The sequence below is a fragment of the Electrona antarctica genome (assembly GCF_951216825.1).
Source record: "Electrona antarctica genome assembly, chromosome: 14".
NCBI lineage: Eukaryota > Metazoa > Chordata > Actinopteri > Myctophiformes > Myctophidae > Electrona > Electrona antarctica.
The window spans coordinates 1776266-1789966 of NC_136795.1; the positions used below are offsets into that span (position 1 = coordinate 1776266).

Below are 13701 nucleotides of genomic sequence, written 5' to 3' on the forward strand. Positions count from 1 at the left end.
TGGATTGACGCCCTCTACTGACAGTGACGTCAGGACTTCGGTGCTCTATAGGGCTCTATTTTCGTCCATGCTAAAGCCTTTAGCAGCCCTCACTGCCACGATTAAATCTAGTCTTAAACATGAAGAGGGTGTTTGTCTGCCTCGTGTTTTAAGTCCAGTCTTAATCAACACTCTGCCTCCTGTTACTCTTTAGATATTCTTGGAACCACAAGCTTATTTACACATTGGGAGCACACTGGTGTTCTAGGCCTAGAAGCCAGTGCAGAGAGGCCAGTGTAGAGATAAGAGGGTAGGGGTAGAAGGTTTGAGGTGTTACTAAGGCGCTCTTTTTTGCACGAGGTATGTTGGCTTGGGTGGTTTATGTGTTATTTATATGCTACTGTATTGTATTGTATTGTATTGTATTGTATTGTATTGTATTTATCTATGCTGCAGTGCAGGTCTTTGTGTCCAAAACAATGTCTCTCCTGGAGACAAAATAAAGTAACCTTGAAACGTCTTGAACCTTGAGAGATATATGGCCAAACTGAATTTGATCTGAAAGTTTCAATAATCTGTCTATAAATGCACCAGCACTCTGTGTGTACGTATGTACGTCTGTAATCCACGTAACTCGGAAACCGTTCGCCCCACCGGCTTCAAATTCGTCACACACGTTCCACACCACCACAGGGAGTGCAGTGCCCGGTGTTGAGTCGGTCGACTCGGACCCGCGGTTGTCCAGAACCGCCACAAAAGGCCCCTGCCCAGGCTCTATATATGGAGCTGCCTGTTCTGAAAATTACAAACAATGCTGTTCTGACATCTGCAGAGACTCCATATTTGGGCATGCCTGACAAAGAACTCCATGGGCTTTGGGCATAAAAGTGGGACATTCATTTCCAACTTGCACCTTGAATTAATTAATTAGTTAATTAGTTGCTGCTGCAGCAGGATCACTCTCCTCTTTTTTTACCCATGCATCTTCCACATTCAGTTCTTAGTTTTCTAAGGAATCCATTTGAATCAGTTCATCTTTCAATTCCACATTGAACTTGTGTGTGGGTGGCTCAGTGGCTCAGTGGCAGAGTGGCTCAGTGGCAGAGTGGCTCAGTGGCAGAGTGGCTCAGTGGCAGAGTGGCTCAGTGGCAGAGTGGCTCAGTGGCTCAGTGGCAGAGTGGCTCAGTGGCAGAGTGGCTCAATGGCTCAGTGGCAGAGTGGCTCAGTGGCAGAGTGGCTCAGTGGCTCAGTGGCAGAGTGGCTCAGTGGCAGAGTGGCTCAATGGCTCAGTGGCAGAGTGGCTCAGTGGCAGAGTGGCTCAATGGCTCAGTGGCAGAGTGGCTCAATGGCAGAGTGGCTCAATGGCTCAGTGGCAGAGTGGCTCAGTGGCAGAGTGGCCACTAGAACAGCTGAATGGGTGAATGTAATGCTGTCCCGATCCGATCATGTGATATCGGATCGGGACATCTGTAGGTGAATGCAGTGTACAATCTATGTTTTTAAATGTTTGTTTGTGTCTTTCGCCTTTATTTTATATATTTTATAGTGGGATAGACAGTAGGAAATGGGGAGAGAGATGGGGGGGACTGACATGCAGTAAAGGCCGTCGGGGTTGGGACTCGAGCCTGCGGCATACTGCCAGACTGGACTACCAGCCAGGGTGCCTGGACCGCTGAGCCACGGCCCAGGCCGTGATGCACAATCTATGTGCATTGTGAGCTATGGGGACCCTTAAAACAATAGAATGACGCAGCACTATCTTGTCTCGTTCAATTCACTGACTTACAATGACTCTATAACAACATGGCCGACATAGCAAGGCCAGGGTTACTGCGTCTACAGAAACACAGTCATGTCCTGGTGGAGGAGGAGGTGGTGGTGTTGCGTTGCCTTCTCTCTCTACAAGTCTACATGATAAAAGTACATTAAACATGTTTAAATGATTACTTTATGTATTAAATGTGACATGAATACAGTAAACTCCAGTTGAATAATGTATTGCATCATATCACCTCTCTCTCTCTCTCTCTCTCCCTCTCTGTCTGAGGGTGTGTGTGTGTGTGTGTGTGTGTGTGTGTGTGTGTGTGTGTGTGTGTGTGTGTGTGTGTGTGTGTGTGTGTGTGTGTGTGTGTGTGTGTGTGTGTGTGTGTGTGTGTGTGTGTGTGTGTGTGTGTGTGTGTGTGTGTGTGTGTGTGTGTGTGTGTGTGTGTGTGTGTGTGTGTGTGTGTGTGTGTGTGTGTGTGTGCGTGTGCGTGCGTGCGTGGTTTTAATAGAGTGCTGTACAGTATCCAGACAATGCAGTAATAGAGGTTATACACATGCATAAAATTAGTTTAACGTCGTTTAATGCATTTTTTTGTTTTAGCTGGCTCGACTGGTTACTTGTTAATGTGAGTTACACTTTGTGTTCACAGCACACATCTGACAAATGAGCATTGATATTAAATATTGACGATAGTTAAATAAATAGAATGGTTTAAATGTGATGCATATACAGTATGTGACTTTGTTATGGTCTGAAGGTACATTATGTCAGAGATGTAGTTGGATCGACTTGTGTTAATGAAGTCAATGCATCGATTTTTTAATTAATGCCCTAGTGGGGCGGCCTGCCAGAACCGGGCCAGCCCCCTGGCCGCATTCCTGGGGGTCTGGATGTCCCAGGGTCCCTCCAGGGACCCCCAGGGACACCCACACGGTAACTCTGTCATTTCTCGACCGTTTCGGACACGGGGCGGCTCGCCGGAACCGGGCCAGCCCTCTGGGCACGTTCCTGGTGGTCTGGTGGTTCATACCTGAATGGAGGGTGTGCACATGCATAAAGTTAAGGCCAAATCAAGTGGCAAAGGGAGTTTAATGTCGTTTAATACAATCAGATAGGACTTTTCTGTTTGGATGTATCATGGGCTGTCAAGGCCAGAAAGTAGTTTTTTGCCACTCAGTAGGCAAAACAAATCAAGGAAGCATGCACGACTCCAATTTGTCCCAATCTCTCTGAGCATTTTACCAGGTGCACGGTCGGGGAAGTAACTTTTAATCAAGAGAATACCAGCACTCACGGAACTGTCCAAGCTGAATTTCATCCATTAGGCCTATAGATAACATTTCTATCATAAAAGTTTATACTAATCACCATTTCTGGGTTCATGAAATTTCCAGTAGACTAATACGCTCTTTGGTGCGTATAGCCTTCGTCAGCGTTGGATACAATACCCTCTGTTGTTTTATTAACGGCCCGCCCAACAGTATGGAATGTTTTTAACCTGGGCAATTCCCACAGTATAATCTTTCAGTGTTCCTTGTTCCTTGTAATTTATTTTGTTATTTTGTTTTAGCTACTTTGTTACTTGTTAATGTGAAAAAAGGCTGAGTTACACTCTGTGTTCACAGCACACACCTGACAAAAGAGAATTGATATTAAATATTGATGATGATGATGATAGTTTAAATGTGATGCATACATATGTACAGTTAAGTATGTGACTTTGTTATGGTCTAAAGGTACATTATGTCAGATGTAGTTGGCCCCTTGGGCGATTTGATATTTTCTAATATGGCCCCCTTTGAAAAAAGTTTGGACCCGCCCAACAGTACATGACACATGATAAAAGTACATTAAACATGTTTATGATTACTTACTTATGTATTGTGACATGAATACAGTAAACTGTGTGTGTGTGTGTGTGTGTGTGTGTGTGTGTGTGTGTGTGTGTGTGTGTGTGTGTGTGTGTGTGTGTGTGTGTGTGTGTGTGTGTGTGTGTGTGTGTGTGTGTGTGTGTGTGTGTGTGTGTGCGTGTGTGCGTGTGTGCGTGTGTGCGTGCGTGCGTGCGTGCGTGCGTGCGTGCGTGCGTGCGTGCGTGCGAAAAGGCTGGTTAAGTATTGTTGGTATCGGGCAGAATCCTCATATCTCCAAGATCATACTACAGCAGATATACAAGCTCAAAACACGTTGCAGATCTTGGACATATGAGGTTTTCTCCTGACATCATGGCACTGTGTGTGACTGTGACACTGTGACTAATGTTTCATGACCAATCAAATGATGCCAGCTGTGAAGACACCCTCGTGTGGAGCACATAAAAAGACACACAGACAGCAACACACCACCCTTCAAAAACCCTTCTAGAAGACTCCTGAACCAATCTCCACGGACACACACCCTTCTAGAAGACCCTGACCCAATCTCCACGGACACAGAGACCACCTCAGGCTGACATGCTGCTGAGTCCTCAACTCCTGTGCTTGCTGGGCCTCATGGCACTAGGTAATAGAATTGTTCTTTTATTGTTTAATTTGCTTCCGTTTTGTTTTAAGGACCCCAGTTTGACATACATTAGCCCAAGGCTTTTATCTCTGAATCCAATCACTGTAAAGTGTTAATATCGGTCTCAAAATAATCCAGATTATTTTCACAGATATTGATGACACAATAACAATGTAACCGTCAATGGCTCTGTCACTTTTGTAGGTGTATTTCTAATGATTGAAGGCAGCATAATCCATTTACAGTAATATCGGAATCGGTCAGAATCGGTATCGGCAGATATGACCCTGCAAATAATCGGAGATCGCATATGGGTAATAATTTCATAATTATGCAACCCTAATAAACAAACAAATACAGTATCTGCACATTTGTTAAGTTATAATGTAATGACTTTTAAGACTTCTTTAATACCAAATTAGTAAAATTGTCAAATATTAAAAAGTAAGGCAAACGTGAAAATATGTATCTGTGGAACGGAGTCAAACTAAATGTAATCCCTAAAATTCCATGTGCTTGCTCAAACTCAAATATGATGAATATGATTATTAGGATTATTTTGGTGAATATTATGGAATATTATTATTATGGGGGGTCCCCACTCCCCAGTTCAAATAGCTCTGGTCCATAGCTCTAATGTGTTGCATTTAGAGCTATGTTGCTCTCGACTTCCGCCGCTCGCATGAATGCAGACCAGCTTCTCGTCTTTAGCGTAAATAAAAATAACGTTTTTGCTACTCACCAAAACAAAGGCGGGTTGTGTCATTAGAAAACCTAATTTCCTTAGTGGTAGCACTCTGAGCCCCCCACCACGTATAAACGGGACTTTTTGGCCAGAAAGGGATTTTTTTTCACCGGAGGAAAAATATTCTCTATGAGGCAACATCGGTAGAAGGCGCATCATATCACCCTCCGTGTGTGTGTGTGTGTGTGTGTGTGTGTGTGTGTGTGTGTGTGTGTGTGTGTGTGTGTGTGTGTGTGTGTGTGCGTGTGCGTGTGCGTGCGCAGGCACCGTGCACGCCACTCCCTTGGCTAAGGTGAATCTGGAGTGTGGGAGCTGTCCAAAGTTCTGGTTCAGCTTCAACGGTCGCTGCTACAAGTACGTAGGCATACGTACAGGTGAATTGATGAACAGGAACGACGCAGAGAAGAACTGCCAGGATGAAGGTGGCCACCTCGCGTCCATCCACAGCAAGGCGGAGAACGACTTCGTCCTGACCGTCATCCAGAACTTTAAGCCATCACAGACATACACCTGGATTGGACTGAATGACCTCTACGTAGAGGGTAGATGGTTGTGGTCTGATCACTCTGATGTTAATTACACCATGTGGCATAGTAGTGAGCCAAATGGTGGTGCAGGTGAACAATGTGTGATCACATACTGTAGTGGAGCAGGTACATGGTGTGACTACCCATGTTCTACTAAATTACCTTCTGTGTGTGTACGCCATGCATAAACATGTCCTTGTTGAGTGGAATGTGTGATTCAACTCTCACTGACTTGTACTGAGTCTCCACAATAAAAGCATGAAATAAATATAATCCATGTGTTTTACTGGTGCCATCATTTCAGAGTGTCTCCGTTGTGAAGCACTTTCAGAGACAGTCATTATAATAAACTATATTAGCTACAGTGGACATTACATTAAGTATATTTGAAGTTAATCATTTATTGGTTTCACTAATGAAAACTCATTTATTCATTTTGTTTCTCAGTCGAAATCTTATATCTCCCTGGGACCGAAACCACTGAATAGCCACTCACAAGCTTTTAGATTTGAATTTTATTTTGATTTTTTCTTAATTATGTTTCTTCTAGGTTTTTATTTATTTAGTTATGAAATTCTAAATGAATAATATAAAGGGGATATTTACTCCCGATCCATTAAAATGCATGGAGCCACGACCCTAAAATGGGTCCCGACCCACCGTTTGGGAAACCCCTGGTCTATATCTATGTCTCCATTGAGAAGAACATTATATATTAAACTCTATTATTTATGATGGACAAATTATACTTTAAGTTAATTATTTATCACAATGAAAAAGGTGATAGTATCAGAGCAGCAGTGGTGTCTGAACTGTTTTCAAACGGGGACATAATATTTGAAAATTACCCTATAGGCCCGACTGCACCTTCTGTCATACTGTATTCATGAATTAAATTATGCATTTTTATTTTTGTGTCTTTGTCATGAGACTCATCCCTTAGTTATACGAGATTATAATATATAAAACATCAATAACATCAATAAACAATATCACATTCACTTCTTGGAAACAGAAAACTGCACAAAATATTATTTTACCCACATACACAAAATACATACAAATATCACATAATGTTGTTGTCAGTTTGTCCCATCATGCTTTCTCTAAATATTCTGCAAGTGCAACTATCTCTGTCACTTTAATCATATCAAATCTACGTTTTTACACCTATTAAATACTGTTTGACACACAGCTCATGATATATAAGGAGTAGTAGAAAATATCTTTGACTAAATGTCTCCCCCCACTGGTCACCGTCGAAAATGGCACCATAGTTACCTTTAATTAGGCCACAGCTGTGTGTGGCAAGACGCCACGCCAGGAGAAAAGAGTTTGTTCGGTGAGTTTGTGACACATTGAAATATTTGTTTATTTTTGAACGTGGAACCTGCGCTTGTTTTTGTTTATAAAGTACAGCAGTTATAATATAACCGCCTACTGTTGTTTAAGGTAAAGTAATGTTAATACTCTGATGCTGCTGCTAGAGCTACTAAACTAAACATACACTAAGGGGCATCTCCATGTAAATGTGCTGCTGCTGCTAAACTACTATTAAAACTACTATTAAAACTCGTACGGTACTTGTCACATTAAAAACATCACAAACATTTAAATTCATCCTCTGAATTGAAAATGGTGGACCCTGTTGAAAACAAGTGTAATGCTTTATCATGACATGGTGTCGTCCACACACAGTAATAGTATATTGTATTGAGCTTTCGTGTGAAATGTACCTATTCTGCATACTGTTAATAAATCAATCAATCACACCTGTGTGAAGTGAGGGGCGCTCTTATCATACATCATCTCATTCTGGCCAATCACAATTTGCGTCCTCACCTTTGTCTTCAATGTTTTTTGTGTTACACACAAAGTTTGTGTCTTCAATGTTTGTGTTTACATAAACACTCAAAGCTGGACATAGGAGGGGCTAGCACCCCTCAATATAAACACGCATACAAATGCATTAAGGCAGACTGGCTGAGAGAGAGCGAGATAAATTACATACATTTCCATTAGAAGAGAGAGACAATGTAGTACCATGTGGTGTTCTTGATTACCCTAAATCACTCTGGATTATAATGGCGTCTGTTAAATGCCTAAAGGGGGGGAAAGGGAGGGAGAGAGTGATGAGGAGGGAGACTGAGGTGGTGTACAGTGGTGTGACTTTTGCACTTGTCTGTTTCATGCAAGGCCGGGGCGAAATTAATTGTGTATGCGGGCTATTACAATATGTCATTAATATCAGCCGGCACACCGTGTGATGTGATATTAACGTCACATTGCTGTGTACAGTGTGTAGAGATAGCGGTGTGTACTTTTCTCTACAGGTACGCAGGGGACAGATGCACTGTTTACCTGCAGCTGCATAATAAGACCAATATGCAATGCAGTTGAATAAGACCAACAATGTTATTGTGCCTCCTTATCATAAACCAAATAATAATCTACCAAACTATCTTTAATATATACCCGTATGTGACTCTCTACACTTCATTCCTTTAAAGTAAACTGTTCTCATCCCATGTGCAGCTTCCCCTCTTCCCCACAGCAACCGGCAAATCTAAGAACTGGTATCTCTTTTGCCCTTGGAGCTACTGCTGTGGGCCACTTTAAACAGACCCTTGGTCGACTGTAAACTTAATTCCTCCTATATGTAACTTCAAAAAAGGTCACTGCATTGCAAGCAATATCAGATAATGGTGCTCTCCTTACAAGGCTGTTTTGTTGCAAGTTTGGATTATAAGCAAGGACACAGAAAAGGATCTTTGGGGGAAACATCACAATGTGTATTTTTCATGTCCATCTGTAGCCCACAATCAATACACTACCAGTAATGTGAATTGGTAAAAGTGACCAATTTTCAACCTCATCTTAACTAACTAACCTCATATAACAGACACAGGGTCACCCTAACCCTACACCACAGTAATCATTGCTACAAGGTATTTGTTCAGTAACATGGGCCTACCTGTCTCTCCAGTATTTTTCAAAATACATGAAAAATACATTTTCAGTTGTTGACAAAATCTCTCTCTCTCTCTCTCTCTCTCTCCAGGTGCATTCTATCAGCGCATCATCGTCTTGTACGACAACAACGAGCTGATTGGCCAGCGGTCGGATCCTGCCGCTGAGCGGCCTGCAGGCCGGACACTGACCCTGAGCATCGAGGGCAACAAGCCTGTGTCTCTGCCTCACCGTCTGAGCATCGAGGGCAACAAGCGTGTGTCTCTGCCTCTTCTGTCAGGTCATCCTCAGACGGTTCAGAGGTGAGCAGAGAGAGATTCTAAGTCTATTAAGTAGTATGTAATATAATGGCATGGAAAAGTCACTGTTTACAAGCTCTAGCAAAGAGATTGATCACACCGGATTGAATTGTCAGCCCTCACTTTGCCCCAAGGGAGGGGGGGGGGGTGAGACAGGGTAACAGGTACGGTCGCCCCTTTTCCATCTCGCCCCACTACTCTACCTAGCTGTAAAAAAAATAATAATAATAATCATGTTTGTAAATTTCTAAATTAACTTAATTAAGTAGTCTTGTCTTTGTGTCATGATGTTCTTTCTTACTATACAATCAAATAAATCTGTATACAAGATAATTTCAGAGAGGGAGGGAAATACTAAATGAACTGTTAACTACATTAAAACATTTCGCCGGGGTGAGTTGGTAAAGGGCGAGTCGTTTGGTATTCATAGACAGTCATTGTTTCTATAGGGTTTGTTCAGTATCAGCCTCTGTGATTTCCCTGTCTCTCCAGTTCTTTAATAAACATGTAGCATGGTCATGGACCACATGTGAACACAGAACATATCTTTAATAAACATGTAGCATGTACATGGACCACATGTGAACACAGAACATATCTTTTCAGGATGGGATACCAAGCTTATCCAATCATAGAACTTAAAAACAAGTGAACTTGGAACTGAATTAACAGGGAATCCTTTTCTCTCATCCTGATTGGATAAAACTGGTATTCTGACCTGACAATGTATTTTCTGTATATCAAAGAGCTGCAGAGATTGGCACAGCACTCTTTAGCTTTGACCTTTTTAAACGGAACATGTGGTTTTAAACAAAATATATTACACCCTTTAATGTAAGATGCCACATTGTAAGTGATATCATTACAGTTATTAGTGCAAGGGTACTACCTGTATTATTCACGTTTATCCAAGTTTATCTAACCCTTAACATAGTAAAATAGAAATTCTCAGTCAGACTTGTTTTTCTTACAGCTGACACCTTAGCCCGTAGCACTTGCCCTAGCCCCTAGCTTATGCAAAGGCTAAACATGTCATTTAGGTACCATGTTATGTAGACAGATGCCAGGTCAATCATTATTGACCTGGCATCCTATAGCGTTTATATTTCTAATGTACTACAGATGCATCTTTATTTGGATATTCTACTGTTAGACTGATGTTAGGTTCTTGGTTTACTTATGATCCTAGATGACTATTTCTAGAGCCCGACCGATCCCTCGGTCGCACCGATGTATCAGTCATTTTGGGTGCCGAGCCGATGCCCGACTTCGGACATCAGTGTTTATTTAATCCGATGTCCCGTTTTTAATGTTTACTACAGTCCATCCTGCACATATCACTCTCTCTGTCCTGCACCTCTGTACTGGAGAAGTATAGGCCTATCACTTTTTCGGTTCTGCACCGCTTACTGGAGAAGTATATCACCCTAGCGGGTGCGCAGCGCAACCAGTACCTTTGTACATAATAATAATAATTAACCAATTAAACATAGTATTAACAGGTTACCATTTCTATAAGGTTTACAGGTTAAACCACAACTCCCTCCTTTGAATGTATATAAAAGGCTTTTGTACATTATTTGCTATTTAGATATGCTGTGTATTTCATCCTTGTGTATTTCAGCCACAACAAACAATGTTAATAGTATGACTGCTCTATTATTTGAAGCATATCCTACACATAGGAGGCCTTTGCTATGTTTCACCAGTTTCATTTGAAACAAGCTCCGACTGACCTTCAGGCATCAGCCAACCCCCACCACCCTAATGGCTGCGCACAATATTGAACAGTCAAAACTATTGATAGTCAATACGGCTGTATCAACAGAATAATTATGTCATAGGTATACATGGGGGGGCCTCATATTTGGTCTTGAAACGGGCCTCCAGATTCCCTTACATAGAACTAAAAAAATCACACCTTGTGAAGTGAGGGGTGCTAATATATTAAAGTCTAACTCATGTTGATTAGGTGATGTAATGGTGATGTTCAAACAAACAGTGCCAACACAAACATGAAACGCCATTAAAATTAAAGAGACAATATGACGTAAATGGCACATTATGACGTACATTTTCCCTTCATTGTCAATGGCGTTTACAAAACAAACATTGAACTAAAGACAAACATTAAACCTGTGTATAGGGGGGGCTAGTGCCCCTCAAAAATCACCCCCGTGTTATCATCGTACATCATCATGGTGTAACATGTCTACTTGCTCAGACACTTTGTGTAGGACGGAAATCTACACTAATAGCTAAATATAGGAGGGCATATATAGGGGTGCATTTCATTTTGAAAAAAATGCCTTATGTGCCAAAACATTTTATTTAAATGTATTCTATTAACTTTAATTAAAAAAAACTTATTTTGAAGTTTAGAAGTTTTTTAAATGTATTTTTTATTATTTTAATTGATTACTAAACATCGGCATCGTATCTGCATCGGTGGTGTAGGTCTCTCCAAATCGGCATCGGCATCGGACCCAAAAATATGGCATCTGTCGGGCTCTCAGATGTATTGCCTTGTGTTGTCCTTGCTTACTGTAACTGTAAGTTGCTAAGAATGTCTGCTAAATGCCTAAATCACTACTGGTAGCCTACTACTACTAGAAGTACTGCTAGTACTGTTGCTACTTGCTCATGATAATATTTTTGTTTATTTTCTAGTATTCCAGGTGTTGGCACAGTTTTCCAGATCGGGTAGTGTGACTGCAGACAGAAATGGCGTCTCCTTTGGATTGTCTGGAAGAGGAGCTCACCTGTCCCGTGTGCCACGACATCTTTAATCATCCTGTCGTGCTGTTGTGCAGCCACAGTTTCTGCAAAGGCTGTCTTCAGCATTGGTGGACGGAAAGACCGACGCAGGACTGTCCCGTCTGTAAGAAGAGGACAAGGACATCCACCAGCCAACCACCGGCCACTAACCTGGTGCTAAAGAACCTGTGTGAGAAGTATTTGGAGGAGAAACGCAGAAGCGCCTTGCGGGTGAGCTCGGAGGAGCTCTGTGCCGCGCACGGGGAGGAGCTCAGGCTCTTCTGCCGTGACGACGAACAGCTGGTGTGTGTCATGTGTGTGTGTGATTTGGAAAAACACGGCAGACACGAGTTCTCGTCCGTAGACGAAGCGTCAGGGCGGTTCAAAGAGACCGTGCAGGAATACCTGAAGTCTTTAAAGGAGAAACTGGAGGTCTTTAATAAAGTGAAGACAAAATGCAACCAAACAGGAGATTGCATCAAGCTTCAGGCCCAGAACACAGAGACACGGATAAAGGCACAGTTTGAGGCATTACATCAGTTCCTGATAAATGAAGAGTCGGCCAGGATCTCTGCTCTGAGGCAGGAGGAGGCACAGAAGAGTCTGAAGATAACGGAGAGGATTGAGGAGCTGAACAAGGACATGACGTCCCTCTCGGACGCAATCCGAGCCGCCGAGGACCTTCTGAGAGCCGACGACCACGTCTCGTTCCTGCAGAAGTACAAGACGACGATGGAACGAGTCCGTGTCACCCTGCCGGACCCCCAGCTGCTCTCAGGACGACTGATAGACGAGGCCCAACACCTGGGCAACCTGGCATTCAGTGTCTGGGACAAGATGAAGAATATTGTGTCCTACACCCCTGTCATCTTGGACCCCAACACCGCCCATGAAGACAAAGAGACAACAAAGAGAGGTTGGACATGTTCTACTGGGTCCTGGGTTCAAAGGGCTTCAACTCAGGGGTTCACAGCTGGGACGTCGAGGTTGGAGACTGGGGCCACTGGGGGGTTTTAGCAGAGTCCTACCAAAGGAAAGGCAACGCGGGCGGTGAATCCTGGTGGCTGGAAAGGGCCAAAACTAGATTCCTCGCAGTCCACTCCTCGGGTTGTACTCGTGACTCTGTCGTTCTCCCACTGAAGAGTAATCCCCGGAGGATCAGAGTCAGGCTGGACTGGGGCAGAGGAACTCTGTCTTTCTCCGACCCGGACACCGAGACACACCTGCACACTTTCCATCACACGTTCACCGAGAGACTGTTCCTGTGCGTTTCGTAACCTCCATTTTAACAAGCTTAAGTCTCTGAAGATGTTGCCCTCCATGATCTGTGTCACTCTGGAAAACAGTTAGGATGTCCGGTCAAAAGTCTGTTCATCTTTCCATAATAATCTATGTATCTCATGTATAAATGGGAGCTTGGAACCGTTTCCAGAAGCGTTTTGTTAAGACACTGTCAGCTGGAATGTGGACTTCACGTCTCCTATACGGTTACAATACCAACTAGTGGTTCTTACAACATTTTCATTTCAAGAACCACCATAACTATGAGAGTGTCCAACTGGAACCAAATGGACCCGTACTCTGTTTGTTTTAAAATCCTCTACAGTCTACACAAACCCTAGAAAGTCCATAGACTTGGCTGTTTCTTTTCTTATTTAAAGCCCATATATTTGTACTATAGCCCTGTTTAGTTAATAAAGGCTTGTTAAATGAATCCTTGCTCCAGAGTGTGCTTGAAGCCATGGGACCCCTCTTCTCCTCTTGAAGCCATGGGACCCCTCTTCTCCTCTTGAAGCCATGGGACCCCTCTTCTCCTCTTGAAGCCATGGGACCCCTCTTCTCCTCTTGAAGCCATGGGACCCCTCTTCTCCTCTTGAAGCCATGGGACCCCTCTTCTCCTTGAAGCCATGGGACCCCTCTTCTCCTCTTGAAGCCATGGGACCCCTCTTCTCCTTGAAGCCATGGGACCCCTCTTCTCCTCTTGAAGCCATGGGACCCCTCTTCTCCTCTTGAAGCCATGGGACCCCTCTTCTCCTCTTGAAGCCATGGGACCCCTCTTCTCCTCTTGAAGCCATGGGACCCCTCTTCTCCTTGAAGCCATGGGACCCCTCTTCTCCTCTTGAAGCCATGGGACCCCTCTTCTCCTCTTGAAGCCATGGG

At 43.2% G+C, this 13701-nt stretch overlaps 2 protein-coding genes across 3 annotated transcripts in view; both read left to right on the forward strand.

The window, feature by feature from the left end:
- LOC306936380 (E3 ubiquitin-protein ligase TRIM35-like) overlaps window positions 1-13701 on the forward strand; it is a 191115-nt gene that overhangs the window by 148114 nt on the left and 29300 nt on the right. The window lies entirely within an intron of this gene.
- On the forward strand, window positions 6765-13237 carry LOC306936911 (E3 ubiquitin-protein ligase TRIM35-like). Of its 2 annotated transcripts, none has more exons than XM_079520575.1 (3): window positions 6765-6857; window positions 8577-8787; window positions 11455-13237. In XM_079520575.1, exon 3 carries the CDS (start codon window positions 11509-11511, stop codon window positions 12556-12558), a length of 1050 nt encoding a protein of 349 aa, XP_079376701.1. In that variant the 5' UTR covers window positions 6765-6857; window positions 8577-8787; window positions 11455-11508; the 3' UTR covers window positions 12559-13237. The 2 variants fall into 2 exon arrangements, with proteins under 2 accessions (XP_079376701.1, XP_079376702.1); XM_079520576.1 differs by lacking the exon at window positions 6765-6857 and adding an exon at window positions 6908-6967.

Bases quoted from the DNA above. Each gene is read 5' to 3' on its own strand.
- LOC306936911 (XM_079520575.1), top strand. From the start codon at position 11,509: ATGGCGTCTCCTTTGGATTGTCTGGAAGAGGAGCTCACCTGTCCCGTG.